The following is a 15703-nucleotide window of genomic DNA, read 5'->3' on the forward strand; positions in this document are numbered from 1 at the left end:
TTTTACACTGTAATGATACCAATGGCCAAGTAGGGACGGAGCCCGTATTCAGGCGAGACATTGGCTCCCATAGCTTACATCAAAATACAAATGATAACGGACTGAGGGTTATTCAATTGGCAGTGTCACACGAAATGGTTGTTGGAAGTACCTGGTTTGCGCGGAAAGCGATCCACAAACACACGTGGGTCTCTTCAGACGGGACCACTTTTAACCAAATTGACCACGTGTTGATCGAACGCCGCCACCTCTCAGCCTTGATGAATGTCAGAACATATAGGAGGGGGGGCCAATATGGACTCCGATCACTATCTCGTTGGCATGGTGCTCCGAGTTCGAATAACAACACCGCCCAGAGTCCCCTCTGACAATCAGGTGAGAGTTAACCCTGAAGCCATCCACAACACAGCCCTCCACAACACCTATAAGAGGGAAATGGATGCCGCAATAACGGCAGTCAACAGAGATCTTGGAGATGAAGCATCCACAAATGATCTTCACAATCACCTGAAGAACGTTATCATAAATACGGGCACAAACATATTTGGCCCCAGTCGCAAAAAGAGTCGGAACGGCTGGTTTGACGATGAATGTAAGCTAGCAGAACGGAAGAATGCTGCATACCGAGTATTCTCAAAGGACGCGGGCACACGCGGGGGCTTATCACGAACTCCGGCGAGCGGAGAAACGACTCCACAGACGGAAAAAGGAAGCCTGGTAGAACCAAGAGGTCTGTGAAATCGAAAAGTACAGGAAGCAACTGCACCAGGTGCGGAAGTTTTACCAACAAGTCAGTAGGATGAAGCCTTACACACCTCGATGTTCATCCTGCCGAGACAAAGAGGGAAATCTGATTTCCGACAGAATGGGAATATTGGAGCGATGGGTTGAGTACTTTGATGAACTACTGAACAACGAGAAAATCGGCAAGTTGGAGGTGCCATCAACTGAAGACGACGGACAAATGCTGCCATCACCAAATGTAGAAGACTTTAAAGCCGCCTATGATAGCATAGCCAGGGTTAAACTGTACACGGTCATGAGAGAATTCGGTACCCCGACGAAATTGATAAGACTGACTAGGCTGACCCTGACCAATGTGCGGCGCCAGATAAAAGCAGCAGGATCACTCTCAAGACCATTCGACGTCAACAACGGTCTACGACAAGGGGATGCCCTATCATGCGTCCTTTTTAACCTGACTTTGGAGAAAGTGATCCGTGATGCTGAGGTAAATGCAAGAGGTACGATCTTCTTTAAGTCCACCCAACTACTGGCCTATGCTGACGATATCAACATCATGGGTAGGACGACTCGAGACATACAAATTGCCTTCATCCAGATCGAGCAGGCGGCGCGAGACCTTCGGCTGCACATCAACGAAGGGAAGACAAAATATATGGTGACAACGTCAGCACCAAAAACCAACCAACCAACAACATCAAACCGCACTGGTCAAACGGGAAGAATAAAGATAGGAGACTACAACTTTAAGACCGTTGATAATTTCTCCTATCTAAGATCGAAAATCACAACCGATAACAACTACGATGATGAAATCCGCGCACGGTTGTTAGCTGCCAACAGAGCCTATTTCAAAAACTGTTCTGCTCGAAACGTCTCACCATAGGGTCAAAGCTCTTACTGTAGAAGACAATGATGTTGCCAGTCCTCATGTATTCCTCAGAGACTTGGGTTCTTAGCAACAAAAATTGCAAACTCTTGGCCGTGTTCAAGAGCAGAATCCTCCGATGAAGTTTTGGCCCCCTACATGAGGATGGGCGATTCCGTAGCCTACATAACGACGAAATCTATGAGCTATACCATGACCGTCAGGTTGTGGATAAAATCCGGCTCAATAGGTTACGGTGGGTGGATCACTTAATCCATATGGATAAGGATGATCCAGCGCGGAAAGTCTACAAGGGCAATATCTATGGTAGAAAAAGAAGACGAGGCAAGACCCTGCCTGAGATGGAGCGATGGCGTAGATCAGGACGCCAGACCGCTTTTAGGAATATCGAATTGGTGGACCTCGGCGCAAAACCGAGATGTCTGGAGTTCCTTTTTAAGGCAGGCCTAGACCGGATACCGGTTGTTGTGCCGTTGATGATGAATGGTACCTTGAGTTGATATGGTAGGTATCTGAGTTTTCTCCATCTTTTAACGATGACAAACAAGCCAGAAATTGTTGGGGCAGTTAGCTCTCTTTGTAATGTGGTGTTTAACTTTGATTAGAGTGTTATCATTTGTGGACGAGGTACATATACATACTGCATGCACATTGTTTTCCAGTGGCTTGAAATTGTTTTACCATTCATTTCTTCTTTCTTCTAAATCTCCAGGTCACTGGTGTTGTAGGGAGGGCTGAGTTGCTGTCATCAGTCTTCTTTCTTCTAGCATTTTTATCGTACATAAAAGCTACAAAACCAACACGTCGAACAAGTAAGCTAAATTCACTTCTCAAATCAGAATTAAATGAGATAAGTGTCCTTTTTACTTTCAGATTGGTTGTATTTGTTTTACTTTGTGCTGTGCGTAACTATAGCAATGTTCAGTAAGGAGCAAGGAATAACAATTACAGGTGTTTGTGTTGTATACGAATTGTTAGTCGTACAAAACGTGAGTAAATTCAAAGTGAGTTCGATCAAGCCTCCTAAGCCTTAATTTTGTTGCAGATCTTACCTCTGGATTATATTAGAATGATTCATTCGTACATTAACAAAGATGCATCCTCACTAAGTTCTATTGGTTTCTGTTGGAAAGTTTTCCGTCGCGTGATTTTCTTAACAGCCTTGACAATTCTACTGTTGCTGATTCGTCTGAATATAATGGGGACGCAATTACCTGTTTTCACTCGGTAAGATTAAATATGATTTGTAAAGGAATAAATGATGCAATGACGTTTTTGGATAGATTCGATAATCCAGCATCTGTTGCCGATACTCCTTCAAGACAGTTAACTTATAACTACTTGCTAGCAGTAAACCTTTGGCTTGTACTGTTTCCGTGCGAGCTATGCTGTGATTGGACAATGGGAACTATTCCGCTTGTGGAAAGTTTAGCTGATGCTCGTAATTTGGTTACAGTGTTCACGTACTTTATGTTGTTTGCGGCTCTTTACAAAATTTTAACTTCTACGAATAGACAATATGTTACGATAATGTGTATGGTAAGTGAAAGTTCCCACGGTTTCCTGAAAGATTCCACAATAATAAATTTGTTTTCTCAGGTATTCTCACTAATGGCATTTCCCTTCCTCCCTGCATCGAATCTTTTCTTCCCGGTTGGGTTTGTGATAGCCGAAAGAGTATTATATATGCCGTCGATGGGTTTTTGTATGCTCGTCGCTTACGGATTTTACCTGATCTACAGGCGAATGGAAAATAAAAAAGTTGCTGCTATAATGTTGGCTGTGATATTGATTCCGCATGCAATTCGTACATATCGTCGGAATTGGGATTGGGAAACTGAGTATTCAATATTTATGTCGGGCTTAAAAGTGAATCAGAGAAACGCAAAATTGTTTAATAATGTCGGACATGCACTGGAGAATAGCGGAGACTATACACAGGCTTTAGTCTTCTTCAAAAAGGCTGTGGAGGTACAAAACGATGATGTCGGGGCATACATCAACGTTGGACGGACTTATAATCATTTAAAGATGTTTGACGAGGCAGAAGCAGCATATTTAAAGGCAAAGTCCCTTTTGCCGAAAGCGAAGCCCGGGGAGTCGTATCAGGCGAGAATAGCGCCGAACCATTTGAATGTTTTCCTAAATTTAGCGAACTTGATTTCAAGGAATCATACTCGTTTGGAAGAAGCAGATCTTTTATATCGTCAAGCAATAAGCATGCGGGCGGATTATACTCAAGCCTACATCAACCGTGGCGACGTACTTATGAAACTGAATCGTACTGAGGAGGCTCGAGAAGTTTACGAAAGAGCCTTATTGTATGAGAGTGACAATGCGGATATTTACTATAATGTATGCGTAACAATCAATAAATGTCCTCTTCTAATGATTTAGCTAATTACACGTTTGATTTCAGTTAGGAGTGGTTTATCTAGAGCAAGGCAAAACATCGCAAGCTTTGGCTTATTTGAACAAAGCGTTAGAATTAAACCCAAATCATGAGCAGGCCCTGCTTAATTCTGCAATCGTACTCCAAGAGCTAGGCAGCACAGAGAACCGGAAGGAGGCGAGAATTCGTTTATTTAAATTGCTGGAAATCAACGGTTAGTAGACTTTAAATATTCAGTACGCCATTCTGAAAAAAAAAATTGATTAAATTTTTAACCCCAACTGATATATTTCCGAAAATTTTAAAAAGCTGTTCGAAGTGAATTGACACCCATTACCTTGAACCAAAATACTATCACGTTTCACTAATTGAATTACGAAATTTTCACTCTTCCATTTTTAAAGATACTAATGAACGTGTTCACTTCAACCTCGGGATGCTGGCAATGGATGAGCATAATATTGATGAGGCAGAACAATGGTTCAAACGTGCCGTTCATTTAAAGCATGATTTTCGAAGTGCTCTTTTTAATTTGGCGTTATTGTTGGCAGATGATAAGCGACCACTTGAGGCTGCACCATTTCTTAATCAACTCGTTAAATATCATCCGAACCATGTTAAGGGACTGATACTTTTGGGGGATATTTATATCAATAACATTAAAGACTTGGACGCCGCAGAGAATGTAAGTGGATTTTTGTTTATCTACTTTGATTAATTGAATGTATCGTGTGTATGCGATTGTGTTTAAATGACTTGTAATTTTTATTGAGGGAATGATGTAAGATGAAAGATATTTGATGATATCTTGTGAATTTTAAAGTAGGTGATTCTAAATAGGAAAATTTATATTAAATTTTAAGGCTTTATGTAAAGTAAGGCCTCATTAAAATTGATCGGTCTCTCCGCCTGTTACAAACACTTATCTCGAAAACGGTTGTACTTATTGACACGAAATTTGGTTTATTTATAGAAACTCTGGAATTTTACGCATTTCCTTGTAGCGGAGGTGTTATGTTTTTCAAGGTTTTTGTGTAAAAATTTCATTAAAATTGGTTTACTGCCTGTCCGTCTGTAACATGCATTTTTCTCGGCTGCGAGGCATACAAGCAAAGAGGACTTATTCTCAGAAACTACCCAAATAGGCTTCAAAATATTACGAATAGTCTACAGTGCATGCGAATGTCTCCCGTGGCCGGACGAATTTGTTAACCCCAATTTTTCCGTTATGGTTTTAGAATAAAAAACAACAACGTATTCGTAAGGATATTCTAAGAAAAAATAACTGATAAAAAATTACAGAATTGTATGACAGTGGCTGAAGCGCATTTATACGTAATATATTGTATTGTTACAACTGTTGAGTAAAGTGCAGTTTTTTGTGATAGATTGTGTCGGTTTAGTTACGTTTGTCAGTGTAATTTACTCTCTCTAATCTCTCCTAAGGCAAAAGAAATAACCAAACATGTTGGATATCCTAGATTTCCGGCATAGGATGAATGGTTACACAAATGGCACAAACCACACATTAGGAATTGCTGACAATTGGAAATCCAAAAAAGACGTAGATGGCGCGTAGAATGATTGAGTGGTTGCAATTCGATGGCAAAATGGAATATCAGAAAAGAAAAATGCTTTTATTTCTAGATAATGTCTGTGTTGAATTGTTACTGGCCGCAAGGCACGTACTTTTGATTTGGAAGTCGGTTTTTGACAGAATTCTGAATGGAAGATCCTGGTCTAAGGTAAGGAGCATCACGAATGTACAGCGCTATGCACTAGTGGAGGTTTTCGATGTAGTGAGGAAGGATACCTTCTATGAACAATTACACAGTTCAGGAAAGGCTTCCTGAAGGTGAGATTGTGATCGTTATGGATGATCTGAATGCCAAGGTGGGCTCTGACATGTGAGGGGGAACACGGTCTTGGCGACCTAACGATAATGGTGGCAGGTTTCTGGATTTCTACTGGTGGCACATTATCTGAGCATAGAGCTTTCCATGAAGTCAGTTAGGTTTCAACTGACCGACACTTTACGAGCAATCAGGTTGACCACTTTACGGTCAGCAATAGATTTATTAGGTAAGTCTTCTGGATGTGTATAACAAGAGAGGCGCTGACATCGGCCTCGAAAGGGACCGCCTTCTGATGGTTGTTTACGTTCGTTGGCGTGTTTCATCCGCCTCTTCTCTTCAGTGTTGGAGAGTTACGACCAAGTTCAACACCGACCGCTTATGTGATCCAATGCTCGCCTGAAAGCGGGGGGAGGGATGTTAATGGTCGACTTCTCGTTCACGATGACGATCAGTGGGTACGGTGGAAGGAACATTTCACCACGGGTCTTAGCGATAAAGTTCCGCCTCTTATGGATGAAATGGTTGATCATCATAACGTGCGGCCACCAATGTACTGAAACGGAGTATAGCCGCAGGACTTTTATGGTCTAATCGCAGAGTAATTTATAGCTGCACTTCTAGTTTCTGCACATTCGCTGCTTCGACTCGTGTGGGAATTCTGGGAATCTGAGACAGTTCCCAGAGTTTGAAAAAGGAGGATGATGGTTAGGATTCCAAAGAAGCGTATTCGTGTTTAGTGCAACAATTGGAGAGTATCTACGTGTCGCTCGCGTCACAAAGATAATAGCTAAAATATTTCTGGAATGCATCAAGGAACACCTCGAAAATTTGATCGACAGAGAGCAGGAGGGAGAGTTTGGATCCTGCATTGACCACATCAACACCCTGGATATCATTTTGGAGGAGTGCGTGGAGTTTAGATCTTCGCTGCACTCGCTTTTCATCGATTTCGGGAAGGGTTTCGACAGCATGAACAGGGAGTGTATCTGGCGGGCATTCCAGAGTTGCATCTTGCTTTTTTTCTCTTAAGGAGACGATTTTTTTTCCAAATGGCTCTGGATTTGGAAAGAGAGCAAGTAGAGTTGGACTGAAGATAAACAACAACAACTAAACCAAGGTTCTTAGTTTGACATTTCATCGTACTCTTCATATCTGCATTAACAAGCTATAGCTAATAGGCTATTTCAACATCTTTATTAAGACTGGGACGAAGTGATCAGAAGGCGAAAAAAGGAAGGAAGACGGTTATACGGTTTCTTATCAGGGTAGAGGCAAATCGCCAGACGCTGCCTTACCTTTGCCCTGGGAGCAGCTTGACTGAAGCGGCTTGTAGATGTTAAATGCTTCTTTATATAATTCGCAGAACACGACATGGCTGCGAATTAAATTGAGTATAAATCCGTCCACCTTTGGATGTGGATTTAGGACCCCTCAATCCCTAAACAAAATATTTTCAGCTTTGGCCAAGTTATAGCCCAAAGTATGGGCGGATTTAACATCTGCAAGCCGCTTCGGTCACGCTGCCCCCAGGGCAGAGGTGAAATAGCATCTGACGATTTACCTACGCCCTGGTACGAAACCGTAAAGCCGCCTTCGCTTAATATTTTTTTGAAATTTGGGTGCTAAACCCTAAACGAGGACCAAAAAAGAGGAAGTAAGTTACTCCCTATTTGGTCCGGTTTACCATCAAGTGGATGCCGACCAAATGGTGAATATATAGAAAAAATGCTTTTTATACAGCAGCAGGCAACTGGAAAGTGGTGTAGAATTTCGATCCAGAATGAAAATCATTTCAATAGTATATTGTTACCCACCAATGGAGACTTCTGATACAGAGGAGAAGAAGAGTTTCTATGAGAAATTGAAGGCAGCCCATGGGGTGTTGTGATGGTGGTGAATTATCTGAATGGTAAGGTGGGCTTTGTCAACACTTTGCTCGGACTTGTGATGGAGAAAGACGGTCTTAGTGTCCGCAACGATAATGGTGGGAGTTTTATGGATTTTTGCTGCTTTCACCGCTTCATAATTCGTGGTATATTGTCAGAACACGAAGCTTGCTATAAGGTCAGTTAGGTTTCAATTGTCCGATAACGTACGAACAACCAGATTGATCACATTGTAATCAGCCGCATATTTAGCAGCTGTTTTCTTCGGCGCTGATATCAACCTCGAAAAAGGTCGTCATCTCTGTCCCTTGCGTTCGCTCACGTGTTACGTCCGCCACTTCTCGTATGGTTGTAGGGCTGTGATCCCCCAAGTTCACTACTTATATGATCCAACTGCCGCTCGATAGTATAGAGAACATCTTGCTGATTGAATGACAAAAACTTTGAATATCCACCTGAGAATATTACTGAGCATTGAGCCGTCATTTAAATTCCTTTTTTTTCGAAGCCTCTTTGTTCGTCGACCACGTTCTGGTCTATTGATCGTTGCGAGCGATGGTGATCGTGACGCACTCGAGCTCCAATACCGTGCGAAATCCTGGGAAGTTCATCGTATTGTGCGCCGTATCAAAAGAGAATTTGTTTTTTCGCTGGTCAGGCAAGTAGAAGTTGTCTGTATCCTGTATTGACTACATCCACACCCTGCGGATCATTTTGAAAGAGTGTGTGGAGTTTAGGTATTCGCTTCACCTGCACTTCATCGATTTCGAGAAAGCTTTCAACAGCGTGAACTTTGAGTGCATCTGGCGTGGTTTACGCATTATGGCAACTGTTGAAGAAATTGTTGAAGTCATGAAGAATTTTTGATACACTGTTTTTAAGTGGAGCATACTCCAGTTAATTGTATTGCATAGATCCAAATAAATAGTATTCGGAAGGGGCGAGGTCTGGGCTATAAGGCGCGTGAGCTAGAATTATCCATCCTCTATTTTGCAAATAATTTTTAACACGAACAGCAAGAAGCCAAGCGTTGTCATGATGAAAGGATTTAGAAGTTCATAGTAGACAACACCCTCTTGATTCCACCAAATACAGAGCTTTACCTTGCCGCCGTGGATATTGGGCTTCAGTGTTGATGTTCCCTGTGTTTGCATTTCAGGTTGCCATACTGAATCCACTTTTCGTCTCTTGTTATGATTCCATGCAGAAATGACTTTCTTTTGTGTCATTCAAGTGAGATTTGGAATATATAAAACTGTGTTGGATATCACTCGGTTTTAGCTCGTATGGGATTCAATTTCTTTGCGTTTTGAAGCCTGCCACTTGCTTCGACTGCACTTTTTTTCCAATTGAAACAGAATTTGGAGAGACCTGGCTTTGTCCAGGCAATAAAAAATAAACTCGTTGTGCAAAACTAAAAGTTTTCTAAACAATATTTGGTTGATAGATGTTGACAGTTCACGATACACCAAAAATCAGGTGTTGCCGCTAACCATCTACGCGTAGCACCTACAGTCATCTTCTGGAAACGGACCGAGTTAAGTTGTACACCCAATGTAAATTATTAGGTTGTACAAAAATATATAGTTACTTTCACCCTTAAAATTCAAGCATACATACCAACCAAACAACTTTATTAGTGGGAGTTGGAACGCTTCGAATCAACACATTTTCGCCAACAGATAACACATGTATTCTTTTCCTGTACGGTGGAAATCTTGGGTTCGGTAGGCAATGAATTCGTCGAAGACAATTTTAATGATATTCCAATTTGTCAAGGTTTTCTCTTGCAAAAAGCTGTTAAGATGTTAGAAGACAGTGTTAGTCTATATCAAAATCATACTTGTAGATTTTAACAGCCAAGTAGGGACGGAGCCTATATACAGGTGATACGTTGGCTCCCACAGCTTAGATAAAACTAACAATGACAACGGACTATCCAACTAGCAATGTCGAGCGAAATGGTTGTTGGAAGTATCTAGTTTGCGCGGAAAGCAGTCCATAAAAAAACGTAGGCCTCTCCAGACGGGACCACTTTCAGCCAAGTTGACCACGTGCTAATCGAACGCTGCCAATTCTCAGCTTTGATAAATGTCAGAACATATAAGAGGGCTAATATAGGCTCAGACCACTATCTTCTTGGCATGGTGCTGCGAGCTAGAATAACAATACCATCTCGAATCCGATCTGACGAACTGCTCAACAGTAGCCAACTGAAGACGATGGGCAAATGCTGCCATCGTCAAGTATAGAAGAAATTGATGAGTACCATCTCTTAAGATATTTTCCGCTATCTTGCTAGGCCGGATAACCGCATACGCCCAGAGGATCATCGGCTCATACCAGAGAGAGGCTTCACTCCAGGCAAATCAGCAACAGATCAGATTTTTCCTCTGCGGTATGCATTGGAAAAACTGTTGGAATATGATAGCATAGCCAGGGTAAAACTATACACGGCCATGGGAGAATTCGGTATTCCGACGAAATTGATAAGATTGCCTGGGCTGACCCTGACCAATGTGCGAGGCCCGATAAAAGCAGCAGGATCACTCTAAAAAACATTCGACATCAACAACGGTCTAAGACAAGGGAATGCCCTGTCATGCGTCCTTTTTAACCTAATCCTGGAAAAAAATCTTCTTCAAGTCCATCCAACTACTGGCCTATGCTGACGATATTGACATTATGGGAAGAACAACCCGAGATGTACAAACTGCCTTCATCCAGATGAGCAAGCCACGATTGGTGGGAGATCTTGGGCTGCATATTAATGAAGTATAATACATGGTGGCACTGTCAGCACCAAAGAACAAAGAAGCTTCAACATCAAATCACACTGGTCACAGAACAACAATAAAGATAGGAGACTACAACTTTGAGATGGTTAATCATTTCTCGTATCTTGGGTCGAAAATCACAACTGATAATAGCTACGACCATGAAATCCGTGCACGGTTGTCGGCAGCGAGCAGAGCCATATGAGCCTTTCAGCTTACAGAAACTGTTCCGCTCGAAACGTTTCATTATAGGGTCAAAGCTCTTACTGTACAAGACAATGATCTTGCCAGTCCTCATGCATTCCTCGGAGACTTGAGCTCTTAGCAAGGAAAATTGCGAACTCCTGGCGGTGTTCGAGAGAAGAATCCTTCGAAAAATGTTTGCCTACATAACGAAGAAATTTATGAGCGATATCACGACTGGTTGTGGATAAAATCCGGTTCAGCAGATTGCGGTTGGCTGGTCACTTAATCCGTATGGATGAGGATGATCCAGCCCGGAAAGTCTATGATATAAAGGGAATATTTATGGTAGAAACCTTGCCTCAGATGGTATGTGGGTGTAGGCCAGGACGCCAGACAGGTTTTAGGGATATTGAATTGGTAGACCTCGGCGCAAAGCCGGGATATCTGCTGTTGCTTACTAAGGCAAGCTTAGACCAGATATCGATTATTGCGTCGTTGGTGATGATGATTTTTCATTGATTTAGTCTTCGTTGTCGATCCGATCTGAAGTTTAATTTTTGCTTCCATAATAATTTTCCATGAATAGGGTTTTCGCCTTTTCTCCCTGTCCAATTTGGAGGATCAGTGGGTTATCCCTATTTATCTTCTTTCGTGTATGTACGGCAATTTGAAACTAATGCTGACTCCTCTGCGAGGTTGCTTTCGGGAGAAGTTGTTTGTGTGTTCGTTTATTAATTTTTCGTCTTATGAATGTTATGTTAACAGAGGGAAACAAAATAAAGATAGCCTGCATTTTGTTTAATTTACGATACACGTTCAGATAGTAAATGTACTTGATTTGGATAGCCTAGGAAAAAAAGTTATTTCAGAAATACACATGGTTATATTAGTACATATGAAAGTTGATTTTCAGCACAGTCGCCATCCATTTGGGTGCAGGTGGTGAGAGGGAAACAATTTGTTGATGCCTCTTCGGAAAAATTTCTCTTCCACTCATTTCTCCACTTCCTTTCCACGTTCACTTCCAGGAAATGGTTCCTCCTTTACTTCTTCGTTCATCAGAAACCTTTTACCAGGGAAGTTAACAGATGGTAATCTGAAGACTCCAAGTCAAGGGAATGTGGGGGTGGTTCAAAATGTAGCCGTCCAAACCAGTCCAGGATTTGCCTTGTAGCGTTGGCCGTGTGACGTCTGAAATTGTCATGTAGTGGACATACTCTCTTTGTTAGTGTGCCCCTCCTTTTATTCTGAGTCGTTCTTTACAATTTTTTAGGGTCTCCTATTATCTTGCAGCATTGATGGTGCTTCCCTTAGCCAGGTATTCAATCAAAATTATTCTTTTATAGTCTTTAAGGGGTCATCCCATGTGTCGAATCCGAGGAATCGATTTTTTTTTCTGGCATCAATTGTATCTGGATATAGTGTAGAATATATGGGCAAAGTGATTTTTTGATATTCAGAGTCGTTCGGAAAAGACAGTGTTAAACAGGTAAAATGTCACGTGCCAGGTTTATGTCGATCACCGTAACAAAGCGTGTATTTATCGGTGCGAATGACTTCGCTAAAATCATAAAAATTTAAGCTAAGGCTTTACATGTGTTTATTCAAGAAACCTAAGGTTTATGAACTAGGTATGGCAGATTAATGGCCACTTAAGATTTTATGGTTAAAAATCACATTCTACTTTTCAAATGCGTTTTTCTCGAAACCGCATATTGAAAATCCGCCGCCACCATAACCCAAAATTTATTCAACGAAATTCTTTGTAATTTGCACAACTTATTCAGAACATATTTCTATGTTCGGTAAACTAGGATAATTGCGATTCATTCAGTAGTTTTTTTTATTCATTGAAGAAGCCTTAAAAAAACGCCAAAATTTACAAAAAAAAAGTTTAACACGCCACCAATTTAGCTTTCAATTAATTGTTTAGGATAAGTGAGGGATCCTAAGTCCACAACCACTTGTTGTTGGGCCGGACCAAATGGAGAGCAACTTACTCCCACGTTTATTTGGTCCGCGGATCCCTGGTTTGGGGCATGGCACCCAAGCATTAAAAATTGTAGGACAAACGGTTTCGTCCAGGGCAGAGGCAACTCTTCAGACGCTGCCTCACCTCTGCCCTGGGAGCAGCGTGACCGTGAGTGGCATCGGATGGAAAACGCTCCATTTATATGTTTAGGAAAACACGCCAAGGGTGCGAATTATATCCAGTAGAAACCGATAGTTTGAGCCTGAGCTGGCTAAAGCTAAATTAATTGTTTAGGATAAGTGAGGGATCCTAAGTCCACAACCACTTGTTGTTGGACCGGACCAAATGGAGAGCAACTTACTCCCACGTTTATTTGGTCCGCGGATCCCTCGTTTGGGGCATGGCCCATGGCCACTCACGGTCACGCTGCTCCCAGGGCAGAGGTGAGGCAGCGTCTGAAGAGTTGCCTCTGCCCTGGACGAAACCGTTTGTCCTACAATTAGCTTTCAATATTTTTTAATAATCCTAGTTTGCTGACTGTGGTTAAGTCCGCTCCTTAAAATGCCGTTTACATTTTTTCTCTAAGATCATCACAGCGCCCTCTAGTGTGGCAGCAGAAAAACACCTTTTTTTGGAGATGTGTGCATAAGTTGCTCTGTATTTCAATAACGCACGATATTATCGTGCTGGAAAAATTACTGCGCATGATCAAGACATTAATAAATATATGGTGAGAAATTCGTATTTGTACCTTTATCCAGTTCGTCTCAAAAAAAATTCTAAAAAAAGCGAAAAAAACGGCCTTCACACGGGATGACCCCCTTAAACACGGACGCTTTTATTTTTAGTTTTGAATTTTTGGACGAAGGATGAAAAGGTGTGATGCCACTGTTGAGACTATCTTTTGGCTTCAAAAGTTTGAGGCGTATGGTGGAGAGCCCCCATAAACAGTTTCAACCTTATTAAACATTTCAACAAAAGTTTTTCCATTCAGAACGAGGAACAGGATGACGGCGCGTATTTTGCACTTGGTGGGAAATTGTATCGACATTTTTCGCACGACATGATCCTGGGTCAAGAGTTTTCAAAATACTAACCTCGTATAGGTTTCATTTTGAAAGAAAGGAGTCAGGCTACTCGGCAGCGTTGTCAACATGTTGAAAAACTATTCCCTACGGCCGGGAGAACTCCAGTATAATTACTTTCTGGATGTGCCTCATACTTGAGATTTAGTTACTAAGAAATCTGGTCGATAACACGTAATAAAATAATTTATGTATTTTTTTTTGACAGTGCTACAAACGCATTTTGGAATTGGATCCGAAAAACATTCAAGGTCTGCATAATTTGTGCGTCGTGCACGTTGAACGTGGCAAACTTGCTAAAGCTCTAGACTGTTTGAGGGTAGCCCATAGTTTAGCATCAAAAGAAGATTATATTTTACGACATTTAAAAATTGTTGAATCCCGTTTACAAAAAGTCAAACAAACACCTGGAACAAATCGCGAGAAGGAGCTCGCCCTATCCGACTATGATCCGAATGAATTCCGGAATCTTCGTAACCTTATTGGCGGTGGAAATGGTCAAGCAGGCGTTACCGAGGAGGACACTGTCCTGAAACGCCCGAAACCAATAACTCAGCACTATTCCTCTGCCACTGATGATTCATAACATATACGACCTCTTCCTCGTCTTCGAAATAGAAATTTTTAAGAGATTGAAAGTAATTGTTATATATATATTTTTTACTGTTATTTTTAAGACTTACGGTAAGGATAGGCGGTAAGACGATTAGTTAAATATTCTAGGGAGTAAGAGGCTAAGCTAAAATTTACAGTAGAACATATTAAACAATGAAATTAGCTAAGGAGTATACATGTTAAGGTTAATATTGTAGTAAACAGTTGTGTACTTAATGATATTTTATATGGAGAAAGTTCTCATTGGTTTGTTTGTGATTGAGGATATTTGGTTATTATTTTAGTCGAAATGTTTAGACAACTATAAAACCTAATTAAATTGTAAAAGTGAGGCCCGAATGTAGTCAAATGAATAGGATTTATCGTGCAGGTCTCTTAAAAATTGAGACCGCACCAGACATTTTAAATGGGTATTGCTAACCATTCGTTTTTTATAATACTGACCTAGCGGTTTATACGGAATGATAGCACGAAACTTGCAAGCGCAACGCTGAAATTAGCCAAGTCTAGTTGGATTCTATTTCTAGTCAAAATTTTTTAAGAGTTTATGAGAGTATTGTGCAATTAAAAATTATTTAAAACGGAATGTGTGTGCGAAGCGATTTTAGATAAAATTTGAGCGAATTTATTGGAGGCTCGTTGTGCTTTAGTATTGTGCTATCCTTCACCTGGGATTTTGACCAGCGGAAATCTTAGAGAGAATGAACACTTAAGATTAAGAATCTTCCTTGTGCGAGACCAATTTGAAACTTAAAATATGAATTTTCAATTTGAGAACGAAAGACCCTTCAAAACATGATAGCATGCAAGGTTTTCAAAATGAGGTGGTCGGACATCCAGTATGTGTACTTAATATGGAAAGTTATTTTTATAAGACATAAAAGTCAGGTAAACTTATAGCTTTAAGCATTGATAATATTAAAAACTGATAAAAATACGTTATTACTGATATTAAAAGTAGTTAAACTAAAAGTGTCAGCATAAAATCAAATGATATTTTCCAAACAGAAACGATTATCGTATGAAGTAGAATTTTTGGTTTACTGGTTGAGTAAATGTGGGGTTTAGTTTTCTTCAGACTTAATGAAAGTTTTTTTAATAAATCTACATATTATATTGGAATCTGTATTTAATTGTTTAGCAAGAAATTTAAGATTGCTGTGCCTGTTCTGTAGCGGTAATGGTTTTCAGCCATTGAATTATCGAATCGGTCCAAATACGTCGGCAGTCCGAGGTGGCCGTTGCTTGTTATCAGTTCACCTGTTATAGTTCAGATCACTTTATATGGCCGTGAATTATAA

At 40.8% G+C, this 15703-nt stretch overlaps 1 protein-coding gene across 1 annotated transcript in view; it reads left to right on the forward strand.

The window, feature by feature from the left end:
- Positions 1 to 15658, forward strand: part of LOC119655935 (protein O-mannosyl-transferase Tmtc3) — a 41828-nt gene extending 26170 nt beyond the window's left edge. The window contains exons 5-12 of the mRNA XM_038062121.1: positions 2346 to 2445; positions 2507 to 2622; positions 2679 to 2860; positions 2917 to 3172; positions 3233 to 3988; positions 4053 to 4239; positions 4430 to 4710; positions 13996 to 15658. Of these exons, the coding sequence (XP_037918049.1) occupies positions 2346 to 2445; positions 2507 to 2622; positions 2679 to 2860; positions 2917 to 3172; positions 3233 to 3988; positions 4053 to 4239; positions 4430 to 4710; positions 13996 to 14373 (2256 nt within the window). The 3' untranslated portion in view covers positions 14374 to 15658. The remainder of the gene's footprint in view (positions 1 to 2345; positions 2446 to 2506; positions 2623 to 2678; positions 2861 to 2916; positions 3173 to 3232; positions 3989 to 4052; positions 4240 to 4429; positions 4711 to 13995) is intronic.
- The last annotated feature ends 45 nt before the right edge of the window (positions 15659 to 15703 follow it).

The sequence above is a fragment of the Hermetia illucens genome, chromosome 4, assembly GCF_905115235.1.
Source record: "Hermetia illucens chromosome 4, iHerIll2.2.curated.20191125, whole genome shotgun sequence".
In the NCBI taxonomy this organism is placed as follows: domain Eukaryota; kingdom Metazoa; phylum Arthropoda; class Insecta; order Diptera; family Stratiomyidae; genus Hermetia; species Hermetia illucens.